General features: G+C 36.0%; 1 protein-coding gene across 1 annotated transcript in view; it reads right to left on the bottom strand.

The window, feature by feature from the left end:
• ctdp1 (CTD (carboxy-terminal domain, RNA polymerase II, polypeptide A) phosphatase, subunit 1) overlaps nt 1–26,197 on the bottom strand; it is a 112,060-nt gene that overhangs the window by 82,837 nt on the left and 3,026 nt on the right. Inside the window, exons 4-10 of the mRNA XM_081377545.1 lie at nt 23,766–23,894; nt 21,953–22,103; nt 20,805–20,895; nt 18,034–18,200; nt 16,381–17,331; nt 6,929–7,070; nt 5,670–5,894 (exon numbers count right to left, since the gene is read on the bottom strand). Coding sequence (XP_081233671.1) covers nt 5,670–5,894; nt 6,929–7,070; nt 16,381–17,331; nt 18,034–18,200; nt 20,805–20,895; nt 21,953–22,103; nt 23,766–23,894 — 1,856 coding nt within the window. The remainder of the gene's footprint in view (nt 1–5,669; nt 5,895–6,928; nt 7,071–16,380; nt 17,332–18,033; nt 18,201–20,804; nt 20,896–21,952; nt 22,104–23,765; nt 23,895–26,197) is intronic.

Below are 26,197 nucleotides of genomic sequence, written 5' to 3'. Positions count from 1 at the left end.
GGAAGAACAGTCATCCACCAGTATCTTATTACTTCTTGTTTATTCTATGCACTTTTATTGTAGCGTTTATGCAAGCAAGTAGTTCTTATGTTCAGTAAAATCACTTGTTTGGAGGGTTTTTGGACCCTTGACTAATTATGTTTTGAAATAAACAGCTAGCCTGCCTAATCCGTTGCATTAATACATTTAGAATACGTAACTGCAGTGCACTCACTTTATTTGTCCTTGTGTGTCTGCTGCATGTGTTTTGTGCATGAGCCGCACACACCTCAAAACTACACACTTGCTTAATCAACCATTATCGTTATCAATCATTATCAACAATTAATTGATCAGATTAATCGTTAGCATCCCTACTACCTATCGAAGAATAGATATAAAAATACAGCCCAGATTGTACTTCTAACTTGCAGCCTTTTATTTAGTATTTTAATAGCATTTGAATTACATTAAATGTTTTGGCTTTAAACTTTAAAATTGATGATGCCAATAATACTCTGCATCAATTTAACAACACTTTCAGTGAGCAGATCATTTGAAGTGCCATTGTTAACTATAAAAAAATGCCATTGTTAGCAGTAAAATGCTTATTCACTGAAGCTTACCAACTACCCACTGGCATTTTATAAATTAACTGTAATAAAATTTTAACAACAAATCAACTGCATTTCTATGCACCTTCTTATGCAGCATCACTTTTCACAATGCTATCAGAAGACAAAACTGCTGCAGTGATTTAACCGCCATCAACTGGTTGGCATCCTTAATATTTTTCAACAAAAACCATATTGCTTTTGATCAATAATTTGATTTCTCATTAATAATAAGTGAATATGCAAAAATGTCTGTTTTGAACACCACCATGTTATTACATTTACCCATTTTGAATTAATTAAAATGTAAGAAAAATATATTATTTAGTCTGTACTCATGGGAAATTTTATTTCAATGTCTCATTAAATTGAAAAAGCATAGTCAGTACACCATGGCTACAAAAATATAGAAATGTATTGACAGACTCTCACAAAAGTGACGTTGAGCACACAGGCTCTTCAGCAGATAAAATGAGCTCATGAAGAGCCTGTGTGCTTGAAAATTCCCCTCTGTGAGAGTCTGTCAATACATTTCTATATTTTTGAAGCCGAAGTGTGCTTGCTTTATACTTTTTTCTGTTTTTTTTTTTTTATATATATATATTTGGCTAAGCACCCACTTTGAGCAATTTGCAAGTGATGTGCATGCTTTTGCTTTGCTGAATATCATTATATGAAATTAATATGAACATATTATATAATAATAATAATAATAATAATAATAAAATCTAACCTTATCTCATTACTGCTCAAAAAGTACATTTTTGAAACCTACAGTACATATACATTTTCTAATAAAACAAATATTACTCTGAAATGTTTTCAAATTAAATATATTAAATCATATTTGCATAGACCTTCAATTTCGTTGGTTCATCAATAGGCATGCATATTCATGTTTTATTTATATATATATATATATATAAATAATGTATAACATCATGTGTAAAACCCATTTCAAAATATAGTAACAGTAGACCTAGATACCACATGCTGACCTGTATATCTCAACAGCAGTCTTGGAAAGGTCAACATGTCAGCCCATCAGAAATAATCACTAGCCAACCTACTGACAAAACACACCTACAGTACAAACCAGCAAGACATAGACTTACTCAAGACATTGACGTTCACAGTGTAGACAATGTAAACTGATGCATCATGGTAATTAGCAACAGTCTCTAATGCAGCATATCTATGCTTTGAAATTTCAAATCAGACGTTTAACTTCCTGTACATTGTAGAGCTGTGGAAGGCCCAATGGTTTCCGTAGAAACAATCTAAAAAGGTCCGGTGGGAAAGCTGTAGACTGGTCTGTAAAGCAAACAATCTCTGAAATCACAAAGGAGACCAAGAGACGATGGAGCTTAACAAACCATGTCTTCTGCTGATATGAGAGAGACTGTGACTGACACTAGACTGCACTGGGAGCTTTGCTGGACAGAGCAGCTTCAGGGATACAGGTGTGATGACTCTGTATCCTTTTGGGCATGGATATATTTTATAGAGATGTTCCAATCAAGATTTTTTCAGGCGATATTGACAACAGATTTCTAGTCATTATGATTGGCCGATACCGATCTCAATCATTCAAGTTGCATATAAGATCTCTGTTGGCTGTTACTTTAAACCTCTTACACCCTAAGGGCATTTTCATGTACATTTGACAGAAAACTTAAAAAAAAAATTAAGAAAATAGATTTTGAACATGTTTGGAGGTTCTTATGTTACAACACTGGACACACAACATGGATCAGTTACAACAGGTAAATGTCAGCTCTGTGAATTAGGTTGACGAAAAACATTTCTCATTTTTAATCATTCTTCATTTGGATGAACCAATCTTTTTATCTATGCTTTTTTCACTTGATGTACGAACAAAACTTCACCAAATATTATTTGTAACATGTCTACCATTCAATAAATCGCAATAAGCTTTGAGGTTTCTTATTGATTTGTTATTGTTTTGGTATAAAACAAAGACAAATCATTCAAATTCTGTTAATTTTATAACAAAATTCAAACCATAAATGTTATTATGACACTCTTTGACACTCTCACAAAGAAAATCTAGTTATAGATCTAGCGGAATTTCTTGTTATCCTTGAAGAGCTTCAAACTCTCAGGAGTGCTTAAAGAGCTGGTCTTGGATCAGGGTCAGATATTAAATGCTCTGTCAACCACAGTGAACATTCATACTAAATCAGATAATTCCTATTGCTGTAGTTCGGCACCTCATTTGTATGATGCTGTGCCGTGTCACAAGGCCCATATGAAATCTGCCACCTTTTCATATATTTTTATATTTAAAAAAAAATGCTGAAAACTTAGGAAATGAACTTAAGCATGGTTTAAGTTATACAAAACTGGGAGATTTACACTTTGATAGAAGAAAGCATGAAAACGGACACATTAAGAGTGAAGGATGTGTACTGGATGAAGGATATCTTATAATATTATAGAGATTATAGTTTATGATAAATTATCAATTGACGAAAATTTTGATAAGCTGGGGGGGGGGGTTATATTTATTTTAAAAGGAGTCCAAGACGTCATTAAAAAGACTTAGAAATCACATCTCAATTCTTTAATTCTCTGATATTTACAGGTTTCCCATGAGCATAGAAACTCTGACAAATTGGCAAAGTTTTTAGACATCTGTCTTCCCATTCACCTAAAAACATCTTTCAGTGGCATATACAGTCCTTTTCTATTTTGCTACCTAGCAACAAAAGACAAACATGGATGATTTTGTATTGATGCTTGTGTCCTCTCATTTTCTGTTCTTGAATCATTCAACAAGGCCTGTTGCCTGGAGACATCCTCTCGACAGCAGCACAAGAGCACTCACCGCCAGCCTACATGTGGCGTGCCGTAACAGGGCATCGTGCAGTCCAGCTAATCATTCACCATATCAGGCCAGCTGTAAAGTTGAGCGCTCATTATGATATATTAGTTCAGCTTGCAGATGCCCAGAGTGCATCTGTCTGGAGAGTTAGTCAGGTAGAGCTGTGGTTTAACTATCACATTTAGCTGTGAACTCTTGTAAATGGCTCCTAGAGGACAGAGAATTGCTTTATTAAATCTGCAGCCCCCTACATGGACAGCAGGTGCAAGGATAAAGCAGAAACAAGACAAATGGAAGGAGACTGTGATCAAGCTAAGAGCAGTAAACAAATGTCTAAACACAAGATCAGGAAAAGTGTGCCCAATCCTTCTCCCGCAGAGTTGAGATCCAGCTATAATCCACACCTAAACCAGCCAATCGATTTCTCCAGGTTTATTTCAAAATCACAGGCAGGAGTGGCACTACGGGTGTCCGATGGACACAACAGGCCAAAAGTTTGGAATAATTATGATTTTTTTGAAAATCGTACTCACAATAGCTGCATTTATCTGATCAAATATATAATAAAAACAATAATATTGTAAAAAAAAAAAAGTTTTTTTTAAGTCTGTTTCAAATGTAATTTATTCTTGTGATGGCAGCAGCCACGTCACATGATTCTTCAGAAGTCATTATACTATGGTGATTTGGTGCTTAAGAAACATTTCTTACTATCAATGTTAAAAACACACCCTCAGGAAAAAAAGGTGCAAAAGCTGTCACTTGGGACGAGGTACCCTTTCAAAAGGTACTTATATGTACTATTTAGGGACTAATATCAAATACTTTAGATATACAAAGACGGTGCACTCAGATTAATATGAATGGGAGAAAGTGCAACACGCAATATGGCATAATACATCCCGCCTTCTAAATAAAAGAGCCAATAGCTGATTGGTAAAATGATCACGTCACTGAAGCTTCCGTTAGAAGCTCCAGTTGCTAAAGAAACAGTCAGTGTTCCGAGACGCGCACTTATGATTGCGCATGCGCATTGGCTACTCCAGCCAGAAAAAATTATTTTAAGTTTTTTGTCATACTTTTGAAACAAAATTTATGAGACAGTTGTTGTCTGATTTCATTGGTGATTTCAAATACGAAATGTAATGGTTAGATTGGTGAACAGCTTTAGAGAATTTGAAGTTTCCCCAATCAAAGAGATAGGAACTGCACTTGCATGACTGAATTTGTTGAGCACAAAATAAGAAGTTTTTAATAATGTAATCACCACTCTTTTCCATCAATTTAAAATGAATGGGGGCTGGAGCTTAGCACCAGAAAAAGCATTCTTAAAGTATCATAAGTGGTCTATACGACTCATGCATTATATTCCAAGTCTCTTTTGAAGTCCTAAAATATCTTTGTGTGTAACAAATCAAAATATAAGTTTCAAATATAAAAGTTGTATAGACCAATTTTTATCATGTTTTTTTAATAGTAATTTTGTATTCATTCTCGTTATACTGAACAGCATGGGCAGGATATTTTTTAAAGTTCTCATTTTGTGCTCCACTGCAGACAGAAAGTCATACAGGAACAACTCATGAGTAAATAACTGTTCCTAAGGTGAACCATTTCTTTTCTAATTTATTTCTCTCTTTTCAGATACTGACGCAGGAGGTGCTGTTTTTTTCTCCTCTTTTTCGATCAGCATTTACAAGCTTGTTTTTATTATTCCCTTGTCACAGCAATGACCAAAGGTGCTGATGGAATTTGCTAATAATTTCTGTTTCACAATCTCAGAGCTGCCAAGGCGCAATGCTTTATTTCTCACAGATTTTATTTAGAGTTTAGAGATTAATGTGAAATAGACTGCATGAGAAATCCAATAGGAGGTGGGGAAGAAAAAGGCAAGCACAGCATACGGGCCATCAGTGAAGGTCTCACTGACCAGGCACATTTCCCACTGGCCTTTCATACAAATGCCTAATAAGTATAAAATCAAACATCATACATCATTATATTCCCTTGCTCTTAAAAAATAAGAAGTTTTATGTACTGTGCCAAAAGTGCAAAAGTAGACCCATAGATGCATGATTCTGATACAACCATGAGCTCATTAATATGACTGTTATATTTACACATCAACATCTATCTGACATTCAGTGACAGGTTTGAAGAAAATCAGTGTGAACTGCCAAGCATAAAAAAATTCTATAAAAGAACAACATAAAAAGTACATTAAATACCTGAGGCTGGACATATCTCCCTCAGTCGACATGGACGATCCATGCGAGTGCAGATAAGAGGGCGGACGGGAGGCCTGGGGACCCCGGCGGATCAGTTTGCCAGTGACGGGGTCGTAGGTCCGCATTTCCGGTGGTGAGAGGGACTTGTGCTGAACAGGAGGGGCCTGGAAGAGAGGCCTCGGGACGGACCCCTGGAGGTCTAGAAATGCGGCGGGACTATTGCTCCTGAAGGACAGTGAAATATGTTACACATTTTCGTTTGTTCAGATTGCATCAAAAAATGTCACCAAGTTATGAACCACTCAGATGGAAACTTTTCTTTTTAAATTAATAAACAACAATAATAATAATAATAATGTAAAATGAAATAAAATAAAAAAACGTATAAGGGTTAAGTGGATGGGTTACATAAAAAATAGGTTACTTTATATCTTAAGTGGAACACAAAAGGAGAAGTTTTGAAAAATGTTAAAAATGAAGCGAGTGAGGACAGATGCTCCCATGGTTAAAAAAAAAAGAAAAGCTCCACGTCAATGGACAATAATTTTCTATTTATTATAAGCGTGAGCTTATTTTAGATGTTTAAATGCTCAAACTCTTTAAAATTAATCAACCTGATTGGATGCAAATGTTTTTATTGTTCATCAGCTAGGGAAAAACTGGTCAAAGTGATTCCAATGATACTATTCCTCTGTGTGTCATTATCATTATAGTTGTGGTGGACTTCTCTGTTCTCATAGAATTAGAATAATTATTCAAACTTTATAGTTATAGTTATCATTCTTGTTGCGCATGGCCTTTAAAGGTAACAAAAGTATTTCATATCAATAGTTCAGTTGTGTGCTATATTTCAAGTCATCTGAAGCCATATGATGACTTTGTGAGAACAAACAGACTGAAAAATCACGCTTGACAGTCGTGGTGACAATTCACTTTCCATTGACATCCTTTTGTGCGCCACAAGGGAAATTCAAGTGCATTCGGAACAAAATGAGGGCCATTTTTAACTCAATAATTTAAAATTCTTTAATACTGCAAAAGTCAGTAAACACTGAAAGATTTCTTGGCAAATGTGAGAAGTTCAGTGTTTCATATTCTATGTATGAGAGATGCAGTTCAGCGAGTGCAAAACACAATGAAAATACAGATAAAATGGAATGTTGTTGTTGCAGTCTTAATACTGCAAGCCCCATTGAACAAAGGATAAAAGAAAAGCAAGAAAGAGAGAGGCGAAGGGAAGGACTGCAAGAGATAAATACCTGTGAGATTTGTTATAGTCCTCTTTGAGAGGAAAGAGTTGCTCCTCTACTCGCTCCCAGCGCTCCAAGCAGCCCCACAACCAATCAGGATTTACCACATGAAGATGTTTACAGTCCTGAGCTTGACGAACTTTCTCTGTACCTAGACAGAGACACACACATATAGAAACTGAGATAAACAACACCACACTTTCAATGTGCAAGTTTCTTGCCAGTGTCTCTCACTCCACTATCAGCTGAGAGGAATGTACAGAGCCACAGGCAAAAGAAAACTACCAACTGAATTGAACGTGTTGAGAAAAGAAAAAAGTATACCAAATGACCAATCTCTGCTACTGGCGATCAAAAATACAGTACCTTTGGAATCAGATGTGATTCTCGAATTGATCTGTACATACGATACAACAGTAGACAAGTGGAATGAGTAACATGCTTCTCTAGATAGCGACTAACAGCGGTAACTAAATTGGCACAGCCATATTATTATACACTCACCTAAAGGATTATTAGGAACACCATACTAATACTGTGTTTGACCCCCTTTCGCCTTCAGAACTGCCTTAATTCTACGTGGCATTGATTCAACAAGGTGCTGAAAGCATTCTTTAGAAATTTTGGCCCATATTGATAGGATAGCATCTTGCAGTTGATGGAGATTTGTGGGATGCACATCTAGGGCACGAAGCTCCCGTTCTACCACATCCCAAAGATGCTCTATTGGGTTGAGATCTGGTGACTGTGGGGGCCATTTTAGTACAGTGAACTCATTGTCATGTTCAAGAAACCAATTTGAAATGATTCGAGCTTTGTGACATGGTGCATTATCCTGCTGGAAGTAGCCATCAGAGGATGGGTACATGGTGGTCATAAAGGGATGGACATGGTCAGAAACAATGCTCAGGTAGGCCGTGGCATTTAAACGATGCCCAATTGGCACTAAGGGGCCTAAAGTGTGCCAAGAAAACATCCCCCACACCATTACACCACCACCAGCCTGCACAGTGGTAACAAGGCATGATGGATCCATGTTCTCATTCTGTTTACGCCAAATTCTGACTCTACCATCTGAATGTCTCAACAGAAATCAAGACTCATCAGACCAGGCAACATTTTTCCAGTCTTCAACTGTCCAATTTTGGTGAGCTCGTGCAAATTGTAGCCTCTTTTTCCTATTTGTAGTGGAGATGAGTGGTACCCGGTGGGATCTTCTGCTGTTGTAGCCCATCCGCCTCAAGGTTGTGCGTGTTGTGGCTTCACAAATGCTTTGCTGCATACCTCGGTTGTAACGAGTGGTTATTTCAGTCAAAGTTGCTCTTCTATCAGCTTGAATCAGTCGGCCCATTCTCCTCTGACCTCTAGCATCAACAAGGCATTTTCGCCCACAGGACTGCCGCATACTGGATGTTTTTCCCTTTTCACACCATTCTTTGTAAACCCTAGAAATGGTTGTGCGTGAAAATCCCAGTAACTGAGCAGATTGTGAAATACTCAGACCGGCCCGTCTGGCACCAAAAACCATGCCACGCTCAAAATTGCTTAAATCACCTTTCTTTCCCATTAGGGCTGGGTATTGTTAGGAATTTCACAATTCGATTCGATTTCGATTCTTGAGGCTTCGATTCGATTCGATTCGATATTGATTTATTAGCTTCAATATCGATTCAATAATAAGTAAATACACAAGTAATTAAGTACCAGAGTATATTTTTAAATAATGTGTGCAGTATTAACAATGTTTACGAACAAATTGACCCCAGTATGTTTCCTGTCATGGTTTATTTAGCAGAACAAACTGTACAATATTGTACATGTGTTGAATACAAAACACAACTGTAACAAACAGGTGCTTTATTAACACCACTGAAGTGCATGTAACTGTAGTAGAAAGTATATTTCTTTCTTCCTATACATTCAAGTTATAAAATAAATGTAAACATAAGCACAAAATGTGCATACTCATAAAAAAGTGCAACCATAGATATAACATTACAAAGTGCTATTTTGTCAACACAATAAATAACACTGCCAATTAAAAGTTCCTATTTTTGCCCTTCGAAATATTATAAAGACATGGCTACAAGTGAGACTGTGTATCGTGATTCTGTACTATTCTGCTAGTTGAAAATGTATTATGCAGTAACATAATATTACTCTGAGAGAGTGTGTGTGGTGATTTGTGCATAAGTTACATGTCAGCGCGGCATCGCTCGTCAAGTTCGCAGAGAGCTTATTCAGTCCATTTTAAATTCTGATTTTGGCCGCCTCTCAAATGGGTTAAACCATAGATATATTGCCTATGAAGTTCAAGTAAATGCGCTAGAAAAACCGCGCTCATTCAAGGATGTGCATTTATTGCATGAACGGAGAAAGCGCCGACGCCTGCAGGATTTCATCTAACGGTACATAAGCATATTATAATCTATCTGTTTCGTGAGAGCAGAACGAACGAGCCTTTATTGACGTTTTTAAATCTGAAAACTCCAAAAAGCAACGAAATTGTCAGGCATCCATTAGTGCATGTTAACAGAGGAAAACAACTGAAATACAGCGCTGGTTGTTCTCTCGAACGATACAGATACAGATTTGACTCACTTCTGCAGCCGCGCTTGTACAACGCTGAACGCTCTCTCTAGAGTGTTGCCCACTGCGCCGCCACTGGCCGGCGGGCTGAATCGATTCATAGGATTTGATGAATCGATATTGAATTGAGAAACAAATAATTGCAATGCATTGATGAATCGATATTTTTACCCAGCCCTATTTCCCATTCTGACATTCAGTTTGGAGTTCAGGAGATTGTCTTGACCAGGACCACACCCCTAAATGCATTGAAGCAACTGCCATGTGATTGGTTGATTAGATAATTGCATTAATGAGAAATTGAACAGGTGTTCCTAATAATCCTTTAGGTGAGTGTATATTACAGTCATATATTAATACATCAAACTATTGTCTTATATTGCTGCCATTTTATAAAAGAATACAGTACTGTTCAAAAGTTTGGTTAGAAAGATTAAGAAATATATTATTTTATTCTGCAAGGACACATTAAAATGACCACAGTAAAGTTACAGTAAAAACATGCAACAAACGATTTATTTTTCAAATAAATGCTATGTTTATCTTTCCATTTGTCAATCATGAATAATGAATCAGGCACAAAATCACTCTCACGGACTGAACCATTTTCAAAAAATGTTTAAAAACATTTTGTGTCAGCACCTGACCAATTAATACTAGCACTTACCTTTTCTATTCTATTTGCTTTGTTTTTCTAATAAAAAAATAAAATAAAAAAAGTGTACTGTGTGTACTGTGCTAGACTAACTGAGACTTGTTACAGCACTTGTACACTGTTGCCCTCTTGCTGGTCTGATTGCTTCTATTGTTCTCATTTGTAAGTCGCTTTGGATAAAAGCGTCTGCTTAATGATTAAATGTAAATGAAAAAAGCAGCAAATCAGCATAATTTCTGAAGGATCATGTTACACTGGAGACTGAAGTAATTTCAACGTCGTCATCACAAGAATAAATTACATTTTAAATGAAAAGAAAACTTATATTATTATATATTATTATAGTAATATTCAGAATCATAATGGGTCTCATTTACTAAACATTTATCCTAAACTTACGCAAAATGTACGCAATTTCATCTTAAATATATTCCATCATATACTGTGAAAGAGTAAGAAAAGCTGCGTTATAGCTTCAGCTGTGAGCTTTCTCTGAATAAAGCAGCAGACATATGCAGATATTTGAATCTGGGTCTGTATAAAATATGAAAGCCCTTATATGGAAATGTTTTGGGTGTGTTTTATGCAAACGAATAAACTCATGCATGCGGCTGCTCATTTAGAATACTTTTGAATTGTAGTGTATAATTTAATGAAAGTTTCTAAAATATCTGCAATAAAAAAAAAACTTCAGAGAATCAAGACTTGACATTTGAAAACACAATAGCATTAAAACTTTCTACAATAGCTTTTATGATGGAATTGAATTATCGAAACCCAGCAGCAAAAACATCTTGATGAAGTGATTGGGTTCATAAAGTATTATTATATTACAGGAGATTTGTATCGATTTTATTGTTTTCAATCTCCTTGCATTTTGATGCAATTTAATTTATTCCTACCATTGTAGTCAAAATTGTGTGTTGCCATGCGCAAAAGTTATCAAACACCACTAATCATGTTGGTCCAAATAGGACATGAATAAAATCTGCTCACATCCACCTACTGACTTTCATTATGGAACGTCCTGTTTCGCAGCTCTTGTCTGAATTGATCATGTGTGAAGTTGTGTCTGTAAAAGCGAGGGATTGGAAAGCGGGAAGGACATCCACGCAATTACACAATCCAGCCACCAGACAAATAATTTGGCATCAAAGGCTGAGATCTGTAAAAAGCTGTCAAAAAAAAATACAGTACAGGGAGAGAAAATTTGGCAGCTCTTCGCTTCTTTTTTCTCCCGTATGGCTTTGTGGATTTCCTTCCACTTTTCCTCTCATTAGCCGTTCAACATTTAAACTGTCTTGCGGTCGCTGTGTTTGGCAGAGCTGAGGCTGCTGTCGGACAAATGGGAGGGGGGGTGTAACAGTTTAATATGGCAGTGTGGTGACATTGGAGTGTGGAAATGTTTGCTTAATGCTTAATGGTGACCAATTAGACAGCACTCGACAGTAATTACATTTGCACTTGATCGTCCAAGTGTGTGTCTCAGTGTGTGTGTGTGGGATTTTTCGGGGGTGGATAGTGTCAAGATGAGCACAGAGGAACATTAAGCTCATTTGAGTTTGAATAAATAAAGTTCATGAAGCTCCAAGACTGCGTGTCAGACTTGATGTTGACCTTCGGCTAATTCCCGTCCTGTTATTTACACTTTAAAGTGAAACAGCAGGTTATGTCATCTAGAAGCCAGAGAAGAGGATGACGCTAAAATAATAAAGCATCATAAACAGCTTGATCTGCATGATGCATAATTCAATAGATATGTGTACATCCAAAGTTGCGAAGAAGAATATCGCATAAAAAATTTGCAAATAAAGCACCGTTTCAATTCCACATGTCCAAGAAAACAATCTTCACTTCCTAGGATACTGGCGCAAAGCATAAGTAATAAAAATAATTTAAATTTGCTGCAACCAGGAAAGGCTGTGAATCTTTTTTCCCTACATAATAAATTACTTGTACATGTAGATGAAACGCAATAAAAACACTGTCATGTTTGTGAAAGCAATCATGAGACAAACGAGTATGACGAGAAACGTAATTATACCAATTTTTGTTGCACATCCAGGAATTTATTTAGTAGACGTGTTTCTGTTGTAGTTTATGTACGTTTTCTTACCGAATAAAAAATAATATCTGAATAATAATAATATAATATTTTAAGTGCATCTTGACCTTTCCACCCAGTGTTTTTTTATGCAATACTTTAAAATTCACAAAAAAATATGTGGATGGAAACATCTTTTGTCATTAGCAATTTTTTTTTGTTGCTAATGACAAATAAGACAAAGAACAAAAATCTTTCGAAATCTAGTTTAAAACAAGTATACATACAGCCTTGGAATTTTTAGTCTGTTTCATATAGTTTTTTTTACTTTAATTTTCAATAAAAATTTCTAATCAAATGAATGACTACGTCATGTGGTTTAATTTAACTATGAAGTAAAAAGTAAAGTTTTCAGTAAGTAAGAAAATACCAATTGGTTGCACGGTTGCACCACATGACTGATTTGGCATATTTTTTTTCTAATTATAATAATTCAAAATTATTTATTTATTTCACAAATAATTGTTAAAGATTATTCCAAACCATTTTATATCTTTTCAAGAATTTAGATTTTTATGTCCCCCAAAAATATAAAAACTTATTTAAAAAAAAAAAACTTTAAAAACTAGAAGTGAATAAAAACTGTGGCGTTACATTTGGTGGAAATGAATAAGCTTGGACTTGGTGCTGGTAACCCAATGCACAGGACAATAGTGACACCAGAATACAAATATTTATGATTCTGAAGCTAAAAATACAGAATTATTTTAGACAAATATGCTTGCACTCTGTTACTGACGGAGATATATTATAATGTAGGCCACTTTTTACTGGAAACATAAGACATTTGGCATTATAAGGACCCACAAACACTCCCCCATTGCATTATTTTACATTATATTCAACATTAGGCTATATGTAGTAGTTTAATGTAGTACTGACACTAAAACTCTGCAAACTTTAATTTTTTCTCACAGTAATTTTCATTTTGGGTGAACTATCCACAATACATTGTTGCATTTTTGTATTGCGATATATTTTGACACCATATATTGTTAGGCTACACCCCTACATGATTGTCAACGTCTCATTCGAACATCCTCACGGACACAGACACACAATTAAAATTATGGCGTGCATATAAAAGAAAGCTATTGTGCTACTGTTGGAAATGTTTTGTATGGAAAAGAAAAGGAGGCTCTGCAGTCAGTCATGACTTGACAAAAGAGGGCATCATAGTAACAGTGATCTCTTTTAATGGTGCTGTGGTACACCTGGACTGATAAAGGACTGTACAAGAACTGTCATTTAAATCCTGTCCTGGTATAAACATCAGATTCAGGTGAGAAAGGTGAGAACTGCCAACTTTTTTTTTTTCTCTTACAGATAATGAGCAATTAGAGAGAAACAAACACAGCGCTAATTATTTCACTATGCCAATCATTTGTGCTGACCTCTCTGATGATTAGCACAGAGTTGAGACAAAGTTTATCTCCACTTATGACACAATTCACCAATCAAGTGAGTCAGATATATCTCTTAAAAAAAATACCAATCAACACCTCTATGAGATCTGCTCATCACATTAACAAAAGCATCAAAGTAAAGCACAACCTCACACAGAGCAACGTGCGTTTAAATATAACACAGATATGAGTAAGCAGACAAACCGGCTGTCAAAAATGTCTTTTTTTGAGGACTGTGATCAAACCCTTTTGAAAAACTGCAATTAAATGTCTTCTTATCAGTAAGACGTGTCTGATCGGTGTCTAGTGAACAGCTTAATTATACGAGACATTGGGGCAGCATGACTTAATAATTGTAATCTAATTGTGATTCTAATTCTGATAAAAAATTGTGATTACGATTAAAAATTAGCTGTTTGTTTGAAGGGCTGCACAAGTTGTCCAAACATTTTATGATATCATATATAATATGCGTAGGCCTATACTAACTATAATATAGGCTAATAATAATGATAATTATTTTACAGTACAAACTAGGGCTGGGTATCGTTCAAAAAATTTCGATACCAATACCGATACCTTGATTTCGATACCGGTTCCTGAACAATACTTTTTTCGATACCAATTTTATGAAATCCATTTTAACAAGATTACATACCACATTACCTCAGAAAAACTTTGGTTTTATTTTTTCAGTTTGACTCATGCTCCTTAGTGCACAAAGGAACAAAATATTCCTTATACATATACATAAGGAACAAAATATTTTTTTATAAAGAGCTCATGCTCACCAAAGCTGAATTTGTTTGATCAAAAATACAGTAAAACTTGTAATATTGTGGAATAGTATTACAATTTAAAATCTTATTTGAATATATTTCAAAATGTAATTTATTCCTGTGATGTCAAAGCTGAATTTTCAAAATCATTACTTCAGTCACATGATCCTTCAGAAATATGAAAACAGTTTTTGGAAACTATGATAAATTTTTTCATGATTCTTTGATGAATAAAAATTTCAAAAGAACAGCATTTATTTGAAACAGGAATCTTTTGTAATATTACACGTTTTAAGGTCATTTTTGATCACTTTAATTTACTGAAAAAAATTCTGACCAACCAACACATTTTTGAACGGCAGTGTACGTTCAGTAGGTCATTATTGCAATATAAACACTGTCAGAGTGATCAACAAGGCATCTCTTCATTTACCAGTCGAAGACGGAGCAACTTTCTGCTCTTATGTTTACTCCGTGCTAGGGCTGAACGATACATCGAATTTTCATCGTCATCGCGATATGAACTCGACCATAACCCCAATTTCAGTTTTATTTGGATTAATCATGCAGCCCTTCAGGACTTCCCTAAGGCCAACTAGTTGTTCAGACAACCCACTGACTAACAGTGCTAGGTAGATTACTTACCAAATTACATGACAAAAATTGTACTTAGTAACATAATCCATTCCATTCCATATTTAAGGTAATATAATTTGACTACTTTCTGTATAGTTTTAGATTACTTTTGACCCAACTAATTTATCACATTGATTTGAATAGGATAATTTTCTACCATATTGATATAAAATACAAAGCTAAAGAAAATATATTTCATTCTTTGTTATCAACAACATAAAATGCATTAAATATTACATTGCGTTAGGGTTTCACACAAAGGGGTTCATGATGTAACTGCAAGAAAGCATAAAAAAAATAATAAAGAACTATCAAAATAAAACACAAATATTTTGTTTACCTGCATGTCACGTGACCTTTAACCGACATCAGTGGACCGCGAACTGAATTTTATTATTTAATTAATTTTTTTATTGACCTAACTTGTTAACCTAACATCTCAGTGGGTTAATCTCATGTAAATATATTAGGTCAAAGAGGTTCAGCTGATAAAAAAGTTGTATGTAAATATGAAATGACGTGAATTTGTCAATTTTAATGTGACCTTCTGAACCAATACAAGTAGTAGGCTTGTTTAGAAAGGAAAATTGAAAAGATAATAAATAAATAAATAAATAAATAGTAGTATGGAGAATCAATAAATTATGAATAAATTTACTGCCACTGTGAGAATAGCATGTAATCAATAAAAAAGTAACAGAAGTCTGGTTATTTTAAAGTATTTTAAAACGTAATCTAATGAGCATTTCACTGTCCAATGGTCATGCCTTAACTGTAATTTCTAGTATTGCATCCTTCTCATGGGCATTTCAAAATGTTTGACTTTTCAGTGTTAGTTAAATACTTTTGCTTTTTTTATCTGTAAAAGAAAACGTGCCAAATAATAGGAATATAGGGCGTTTTTCATGTCCAGCCTACATGAACAAGTATATATCACTTAATGATTAAATACAAAATTAATAGTAGTTATTAAGATTAATGTGGTTTGGAATTGGCAAAATGTGCCTGGAAAAAAATGATCAGAAAATCAACGTGCCTAATAATTCTACACGCATGGTAATTATAAGTACTTCATTTTTAGAATCTGATTACGTAATCCAGATCACATGTAATCAGTTACTACCCAGCACTGCTCACTAGTCACTTTTGAAAATATCCCTTCTTTACTAATGTGTTTTAAGCATGCGTGACTGTTAATATTTTCTTATATCTTCAGCTTCCACTCATTGTGACTGACAGCATTGATGAGACTTAAGATAGTCTACCAACAAATGAATCTAGCAGTGACTCACCTGCACGTGCAGCAATAAGGTGGGTGGTGCGGTTAGGGTCTTTGGCATTCAGCACCAATGTCTTGCCAAGCTTGGCACCCAGTGCCTTGGCGTGATACCACTCTCTCGTGCGCTCCATTGGGTAGTTGGTGGGATACAGGCCGCTGAAAATGATCGTAGTACCCTCCAGCGAGCGGCCTTTCAGTTCCGGAACGATTTTTCTAATGTCCGGAGTCTCTGAACTTTCTTTCCTAAGGAAGGCCTCATAGCGTGAGTAATACTCACTGTGGATTCGAACCAAAACCTCCTCCAAGTAAATGAGGTGGTCGTCCTGGTCAATGTCTTCATCTTCCTCATCATCCTCATCCTCCATACTATGATCTAAAGACTCCTCACCCATAGTGACACCTGACTGCTCACTGTTTTGAGACTCTGTTTCAACTTCCTTCTTGTCGGAACAGCCGTTGCCTAAATCACTGAGACTCTCGGGATCTGTTTCTGGGACATCATCCCCCTCTGTCCTCGGTTTGACCCCCTCCCCATCATCCTCTTTGTTTTTACACTCCTCTGTTTTTGTTTGTTTGGTTTTCCCAGCGTCCACTGGCTGTCCTTCGCCATCACTGTCAGATAATCCCATTTTACCCTCGCTTTCGCTGTCGCTCGAAAGGTCAAAATCCAGATCATTGGCAGTGGCGTCAGGGGCAGCGTTTGGGATGTCAGTCTCAACTGAGGTAGATGTCACACCTGAGCTGCCCTCGCCCTCCGTTTTCAAATTACACTTGTCATCTCTGCTCTCACTCTCCCCTGTGGGGTGAGTCCTCTCATTGGCTGAAGCTCCCTGAGTGGTGGTGGCAGAGGACAACTCCTCATGCCCAGTTTTTCTGTCTTTGCTGGATTTCCTGAGGCCGTTTCTCTGTTCCTCCTGTCCTGATGATTCCAAGTTCTCTGCAGGTCGCCCAGCCTGGCTACTACCTACAGCATGGTAACAGAAGTAATGCTTGGTTATCATTAATATAACAATTAGTTCTTTCAAAAATTCGCTCTAGGGCTGCACCATATTGGAAAAACTTTTTTTCCTGAGATATATCTTGCAATATGAAAAAAAATTCACCAGATGACTTGAATAGCTCTGTTTATTAAAAAAAATATTTATATTAATTTATTCTGGATTGATTGGCGTGATTTTTTATGGAAGTGAATCTGCATAGAAAATAATAAACAAATTACTGTATAAGCATATATATATACAATAAAACCAGAAGAAGAGAAAATCTTTTCGTTGAAATCAAAAGGGACAGAAAGCTCTCAGATTTCATCAAAAAGATCATTTGTGTTCCGATGATGGACGACAGACTTACGGGTTTGAAACGAAATGAGGGCGAGTAATTAATGACAGAATTTTCTTTTTTGGGTGAACTAATCCTTTTATAGAACGCTAATCAACATCAAACTCTACTGGAATCAATTGCATGTCGAGTCTCTTGTGCATTTCATATGAGCAGCACTATTTGTGTGCCGTGCAGAGTTGCTCTTTGAGATGCTCTTGTCACTTTAGGTTAGGATACGGTCTTAGAAGGTAGCCTATATAGACAATCCATTAGGGCAGGTCACTTTGGCTAATTTGCAGTTCGCCGAGCTATAACGTTAAATAGTCACTGGGAAAATGAACATTACCTTTTTTGGCCATCTGGGCCTCTCGTGAGCCCGGTGGGGCGTTGATGTCACCGGTTCCCTGGAAGTAGATATATTTCTTCACGGTGATGAGGTTGGGGGCGAACTTCCACACATCCTCTCTATCGTCTATGATGCACACCATGGAGTCTCCACAGGGGAACAAATTTCTACAAAAGGCACACCAGTTTTTACACTGACATTTGTATATGCTCATATTTAGCAGCTGGTGGTCGGTTATGACTAAATGAACAGAACCCAGACAGTGCCAGCCTGCCAAGACCAAAATGTCAATGAGCATTTTATAACATTAACATAATACCAAAAATAGGGTGTCCAAAAACTGTTTGGATAATTAACTGGTCTCTAGATGATTTCTAGTGGTCAGTTTATTTTAAATTGAGATTTATACATCATCTGGAAGCTGAATGCATTGATGTATGGTTTGTTAGGATAGGACAATATTTGGCCGAGATACAACTATTTGAAAATCTGGAATCTTTACTTAATATCCTAATGATTTTTGGCATAAAAGAAAAATCGATAATTTTGACCCATACAATGATTTGTTGGCTAGTGCCACAAATATACCCATGTGACTTGTGACTGTTTTTGTGATCCAGGGTCACTAATGTTAAATAACGTTTGACAACCACAAACTGTCCCAAAGCGCTAGAAAATTATTTTGATAATTTGTTATTCAGACATCTTGAAGTATCTTGAGCACCCAATGAGTATAGATTTATCTGTAAATGTCTGGTACATCTAAACAGCCCCTGAACATCTTTTTAACAGCTTGAGTTTTGAAATGGCAAACAACGCCATTCACACTAATAGAAGCATTGGGCTGCAGAGACTCGGCTTCTGTAGGTTTATCGACCTAAAGAAAGTAATCTGTGTGCAGTTGAAGTTTTTGTATGACACTGGCAGCTCTGTAAGGCTGTTCTTCCTTCAAGGTCAGTATAAGAGCTCCGTATGAAGCCCACACATATTAAGAGTCTGTCATAAGGAAAGTGAACTGGATTTCCTTCAGTGTAGTTAATGCATAAAACAAGAAAAAACAGACTGTGCCTGGAAGCCTTCAGCTGTTTTTGTCATCAAAGCAGGATAATTCATGCTTTAATACTATGATAGAATATTATAAATATTAGTATATGTATACATTCAATGATTAAAATGTTCAACATTCAGCTTACAAGGTTTACAGAGTGTTTCACCTCATAACATGAAGGATGTACATGAGAGATGGGATATATTTTCAGAAAGAAGGGAACAAATACACCTAAAAATGCCAGGTTCAAAAAATATATAATTCCTCTGAAATCAACATAAAGAAGATCATGTTGCATAAATGACTGCATTGAGGTAGTCCTAAACGTGTTCAATGTTCTCCGTATTCTTGGTCTATCACGCAGTGCCGAATGAATATAATGTGGGGGAAAAGCAGGGGTCTGCAAGACTGCACCTTATATCGGCGCTTGAAAGCAGTCTTAAGTTGAGTCAGCTGTTCTCTTCTGTGAATGTGCATTCGTGCAGAGAAGCTTTGTTCACACTGCTGGAGTCAAGAAAATAACTGGCAGCATTTTCACATGAGGTTGACTAAGCTTTATATTTAACAAGAAAACCTCTTTGGATGCTTGGCTTTTATAATTTAAGAAAGAAAGAAAGAAAGAAAGAAAGAAAGAAAGAAAGAAAGAAAGAAAGAAAGAAAGAAAGAAAGAAAGAAAGAAAGAAAGAAAGAAAGAAAGAAAGAAAGAAAGAAAGAAAGAAAGAAAGAAAGAAAGAAAGAAAGAAAGAAAGAAAGAAAGAAAGAACTTCCCTTGCCTTGAGCAAACACCACTAATAACATCACAGCCCAAATCAAACACTAAAATCAAATCCCGTCCTAAAAACATTACCGTTCAAAGGTTTGGGGTTTGTAAGATATTTGTTACACTTTATTTTAAGGTGTCCTTGTTACAGTGGAATTATACATTTAAGTATTACAGTAGATTACTATAGGGTTCGGGTTAGGATTAGAGTATGGTTTAGTGTTAGTTGCATGTAGTTATGCAAAATGTATAGTTATTGATATAGTAACTACATGTAACATGTAACAAGAACACTTAAATAATGTGTTTCCGATATTTTAATGCTTTTGAAAGTCTCTTATGCTCAAAGGCTGCATTTATTTGATAGTGAAAACAGTAATACTGTGAAATAGTATTCCATTTTTAAACTGTTTTCTATTTGAATATGCTTTAAAATGTAATTTATTCCTGTGATGACAAAGCTGAATTTACAGCATCATTACTCCAGTCTTCAGTGTCTCATGATCCTTCAGAAATCATTCTAATATGCTGATTTGCTGCTCAAGAAACATTTATTGATCTTTTGTAACATATAAATGTCTTTACTGTCATTGTTGAACAATTTAATGCCTCCTTGCTGAATAAGTTTGGTAACAAGGTGATGTGGTTACATGTTGACTACATGTACTTAGTGTAGTAATAACAGTAAATTATGCATAATTACAAGTAACTAACCCTAAACCAAACCCTAACCGTACCTCAATAGCGAGTACATGTAGTTAGTTAATATTACTCTGTACTTATTTAAGTACAACGTAACTAAATCACCTTCAAATAATGTGTAACCAAAAGTGAATTACTTTCAAAGACAAACTTTTGAACGGTAGTGTAAATGAGTTGAATATGATGCTTCATATCAAGAAAGACAATGGAAGCTAAACTACTCCAGAAGTGTAAGACTGAAATGAGTGAAACATGTCTCACCTGAGGTTGCCGGTCTTAGAGTAGGGGTCGATGCATTCATCTCTAGACATGATCCGATGAGAGAAGAGTTTCTTTTCAGGGTCTAAAAAACCTTTAAAAAAAAAAAGAGAGAAAAAAAACGTGGTATGAGTGAGAGAAAGAGAGAGGAAAGAATGAAGTGTAAATTAGAGCTGGAAGCAGAGCTATAAACACGGTGCTTTCACTCAGACCACATTGAGACTATTTACAGCTGTAATAAAGGGAAAAACAGGAAAAATAAAACGAATCAATGCTTTTATGTTTTCAAAGGTGCAGCGCTGATAAGCTTTCAATCTCCTGTGTGCGCTTCCTACGTAAATCAAGACTTTAAATCAGAAAAGTTGAGCCATTTCCTTTATTCTGTTTTATCTACTGATGTTGTGTCCGCAACCAGACTACAGAATCTGGGTTTATGGGAAGTACTGATGCCAAGACGCCCAAAACTTGAGACCTCTTTAGGTCTCGTTTAAAAGGTGGTACATACACCTGGAAAAGAGAAACCTGAGGGGATCTTACTGTGCCAAATAAATCCTGCAAAATCCGACCTGAACTAAAACCAGACTGTACTCCCATATTAAAATCTCTGAACTAGATAAAAGGATGAATGCGTCACACATAACGATTGCCATTATAGCGTATAGGTTATATCATAGATGCCTATACAATGGAACATCAGTAAACAGATTTTATTGGTCATTAAGCAGATGCTTTTATCCAACGCAGTTAACGGGACACTGAATGCTTGCAGATGACATTTTTTCCTGTTTGTTGCACTAAATATCCAAACACAGCAAACAATGTACTTATCCTCAAACTCAAAATACTGAGAATATGAACAAATGCTGCCACCTGGTGTCACAGTGAATTCAATCCTGCTGTCGCAGACAATTCAATCTGTCACACAAACACTATGAGCTATAAGACTGTTTTGCATGTTTATCATTCAAAATCCAAAAGTCTGATCGCATAGATAGATCACAAAGATCGCTTCTTAGCAAGCCGCATGAATTGAAGCATCATGTTTGTAGCACAAACGGAGCAGGACAAGTTCCACATCTAAGTTTAATACTTAGGGTTAGGGGTTTCTTTGCACTGAGCCGTACAGCGTCCGTCACATCATAGTAATGTACCTGCAATGGTGTGAGCGTATAAACGGCTGCCAAAGGTGAAGACGTGCAGCTCATAGAGTTTGGCGATCTTTTCTAGAAAGTCTTTGCAGTGAGGCCGCAGTCGTGTATGAAGCATAGGCTCCCCTCGTCCTAGCTGGAAATGAAAGATTCCCTGGAAAAAAACAACAATGCAAAGCAGTTAGAGAAAGGAAAATATTAACACCGTAAGAAAATTATACAATATATACAACCGTTCAAAAGTTTGGGGTCTGTAGGATTTTTATTATTTTATGTTTCTGAAAGAGGTCTCTTTTGCTCACCAAGGCTGCATTTATTTGGTCAAAAATACAGCAATAGCAGAAATACTATGAAATAAATACAGTAATAACAGTTCTGAAATTATAATAATTCAATTTAAAATTACCGTGTTCTATTTTAATATATTTGAAAATATAATGTATTCCTGTGATGGGAAAGCAGAATTTTAAGCAGTCTTCAGTGTCACATGATCCTTCAGGCTGATTTGCTGCTCAAGAAATATTTCTTATAATTATCAGTGTTGAAAACAGTTGTGCTGCTTCATATTTTTATGGAAACCATGCTTTTTTTTCAGGATTCTTTGATTAAAGAACAGTATTGCATTTGCTTTAGAGTGAAAAGCAAGATTGTATGAATATTCTGCTGCATTTCAATCCTGTCCAGCTGTAGCAGGGGCTTTTAGGAGCATTCATTTCAAAAGAAATGTTCTGGACGCTTTAAAAGCAGCACGCTGACAATTTTTCTGAAAGCAGGCATAATGCGTTCTTTGAGGAAAACATTTGAGCATTTGATAGCTCAGTTAATGGTCTAGTAATTGTTGGGTATAAAGAACTGAAATAGATTTTTGTTTGAGCTGATCTACTGAGTGAATGCACGCCGGCAGAATGAAAGTATCACTCCTACGAGAAGAATGAATCGACAATGGAAGATAGCAAAGAAAAGGAACATGATGCAGTCATTTAAAAGAAATCAATCAATGCTCGGATGCATTTAAGCTCTTCACAGCAACACTTCTAGTTACAAGCACAATCGCTTGAGTTCACAGAAACATGCAAATTAGATCACTAAAAAGTCTAAAGAAAACCAATACGGCTGTCTATATTTTCTTTTATTGCTGTTGTTCGTGTTAAACTCAAACAAAACGAAGGTACAGTGGATAAATCTGTTGATGTCATCATAACATACAGAAGCACATCAATGACGGATTAAACTAAAGCCTTAAAAATGGCATAAGAGCACACAATAAATCAATGGATGAACCAAAAGACAATCAATGACACTTAGTGAATAAATCACTAAAACCAGCTAAAATGGTACATGATCCATGAAAATAAAATATTGAGTATTATAATTCATGATTTTACAAAGTTTAACAAAGTTTTTAAAAGTTTACAATCAGCAAGATTTATTTCAATTGATCAAAAGGTGCAGTAATTATATTCATAATATTATAAAATATTTATAGTTCAAATAAATAGTTATTTTTTGCTGAATTCTAAAAGTATTCATGGTTGAATGAAACATTAAAAGCATGGTTTCCACAAAAACACGAAGCAGCACATAATAAGAAATGTTTCTTGAGCACCAAATCAGCATATTAGAATGATTTCTGAAGGATCACATGACACTGAAGACTGGAGTAATGATGCTGAAAATTCAGCTTTGCCATCACAGGAATAAATTACATTTTAAAATATATTCAAACAGAAAACAGTTATTTTAAATTGTAATATTTCACAACTTTTTTTTTCTCCAAACATTTAAATGCTAGTTTAATGTGATCTTTTACTGTTACCTTGTTGGACATACGCTGGCAGTGCTGTTCAGTGGTGTGGATCAGCGTTTGGTCCAGATCCACCATCAGCACTAACTTCCTGTTCCTGTGAAGTCTTTGCTGGTCCTCTCGGCCAAGCTGCTCTGCTTGCTGCTCACAAAGACACAAGGACAAAAAGACACAGAGTATGTACACCGGACACTGATGGTGCGAAGTAAAGGATCCGTTCACAAACAGTTTTATGCCCCATTGAAATGGATTTGACCTCACAAGCCATTATTACAACACCCAGCTTTCTGTATTTAGATGCAACACTCAAACATGAACTTGAGAAAAAAGTGTTGGATCATAATGCTTTCACTTTTCATCCTTAAAAGTAGAGCTGCACATTTCTCGATAAATTGAGATTTTTTTTGGTTTAAAATAGAGATCACTATTCTCCCACAATTCTGAACTGACAACGAAACAAAATAGCATGTAATTTAATACAGGTTATGACTAAATGTTTATTGCTGAAGTCTATTCAAAAATATTTTATTAATTTAAATTACTTTTAAAAAATCGGTTTCAATGAATTTTGACTCAATAATTCACTCGTAAAGACTTCACCTGTTTAATTAGCATTTTTGAACAAATCGCTTAATAATTCAATGACAAATAAAATTATGTCCCTTGTCGCCACCTACTGGTGTAATCATGTAATTGCTAAATTTTTTATTTGATGCACCAAGTTACTTTCAAAAGGTGATTTACTCGATTTTGATCGCTACCGTAGACATCAGTGTTTCGTCGTCTATAAAGTTGTCTATAAACTTTTATCCTAGTATTTTTTGTAATAATTAGAATTATTGTAATACAGAAATAATTCTGTGTGGACACTCAGTGGGAGTCTCAACGGATTTGAATGTTCGCAGTGATCGTACTCGTCAAAGGTTTAACAGACACAGCCGAACCGTTTAAGAATATGATCGTGTGGGTGTTTGAATCGAGATCGCAATCTTTTAACGATTAATCGTGCAGCTCGACTTAAAAGCTGAAGTGTGTCATTTTTAAAAAGCTCAAAATATTGCCCTGTTTGTTCGAGTTTCCTGACCAGCCCAACACAGCAACATTGGCTCAACCAATGGTGTGAGTTTGGGGCGGGACTACCTTTTTGACTGACCAATGGTAGATGAGGGGTGTTTTAACTCTAATGAATAGAGAGGAACTGTCAGGTTCTGGAAGGAATCGACTGGAAAATTTATTTTTAATGATAACTTTTAGATATTTTCAATAAACATTTAAAGACAGCCCTACTGTGAGATGAGAGGTTGTTAATCAATGGTATATGCTTTTGTTGAAGCCATCAGCCTGCATCATTTCAACTTATTTTAAAATAATCATGTTAACAAAAGAATTTCTGGTGAAAAACTACATTACCCATGATGCTGTACAGAAAATTCCACCAAAAAGAATCACGGCAATCAAATTGCACCAAAAGTGCTCTGCAGGGACAGCCCATTCACATGAATGATTCAATCGAGTCGACCTCCCTACGTTCTCAAAGTACTTAAATATTGGTATAAATATGCAAATTTTGCAAAACGATTGGGAGGATATTGGGCGCACGGTCGTTTCCACACAAAACGTAGCATTTATCAATATGGACGTGAGCAGTCGCTATGATCAAATCTCACATAAGGTCTCAGCTTGTGTAGCACTGTTACGTTCCACGTGGGTTTTGTTTTCATTTAGTCTAGAGACTAGCGACACGCTAGTGTGCTTTGCACGTGTGAATGATTGGTGCTCATTATCTTCTCTCTGTGTTTTTAGTCTTCACTCTGCTGTGATTGGCCTAGCAGTGCGTCACTCATCATTTCATCATTAGGGGCGACGTCTGGGAACCAATCAGAGTTTGCCAGATGACTTCAAAAGAACGACCTATTCATTCATGCTCTCTCTCTCGCAGCGTGTTGAGCGCTCTGTTTGCGGCTCTGTTCACCTTCACTATTCTGATCACGACTCACCTGTTTTTAAACTAAGAACTATGTGAAATCCTGTACTTGATAATTTAGTGAGATATGTACGTGTCGCTCTGTTCTTTGGAACTTGACCCGTTTACTTTTGAGATAGCAAAACTGAGAACTGTGCGTCCAAGTTCAACACTACAAGGTTGCCTACAAACTGCTCTTTTGGCAAGAGAATGTCAGGTTAGTATGCCGCGGTATACACAACGCCCGTAGTGGTAATTTGTTAGACACACTAGGTTAGGAGTGAGCGCCACTCCCTGTATGTTTTATTATTTAGCTAGTTTATTCAGGTGCCCGCATGCACTGAAGATCTCGGTTTTCTTTTCGCATTTTTCTTTGGTTAGGATTAGGATTAGCATAAGGATTGTTTTGTTATACTCTGTTCTTTTCTTTGGCGCCACTTTATGTTCTCTTACCAACAATTTATTTTAAACTGTTTTCTAC

This window comes from Scardinius erythrophthalmus (assembly GCF_964197995.2).
Source record: "Scardinius erythrophthalmus genome assembly, chromosome: 10".
NCBI classification, from domain to species: Eukaryota; Metazoa; Chordata; class Actinopteri; order Cypriniformes; family Leuciscidae; genus Scardinius; species Scardinius erythrophthalmus.
This window is presented reverse-complemented; position numbering and strand designations above follow the sequence as displayed.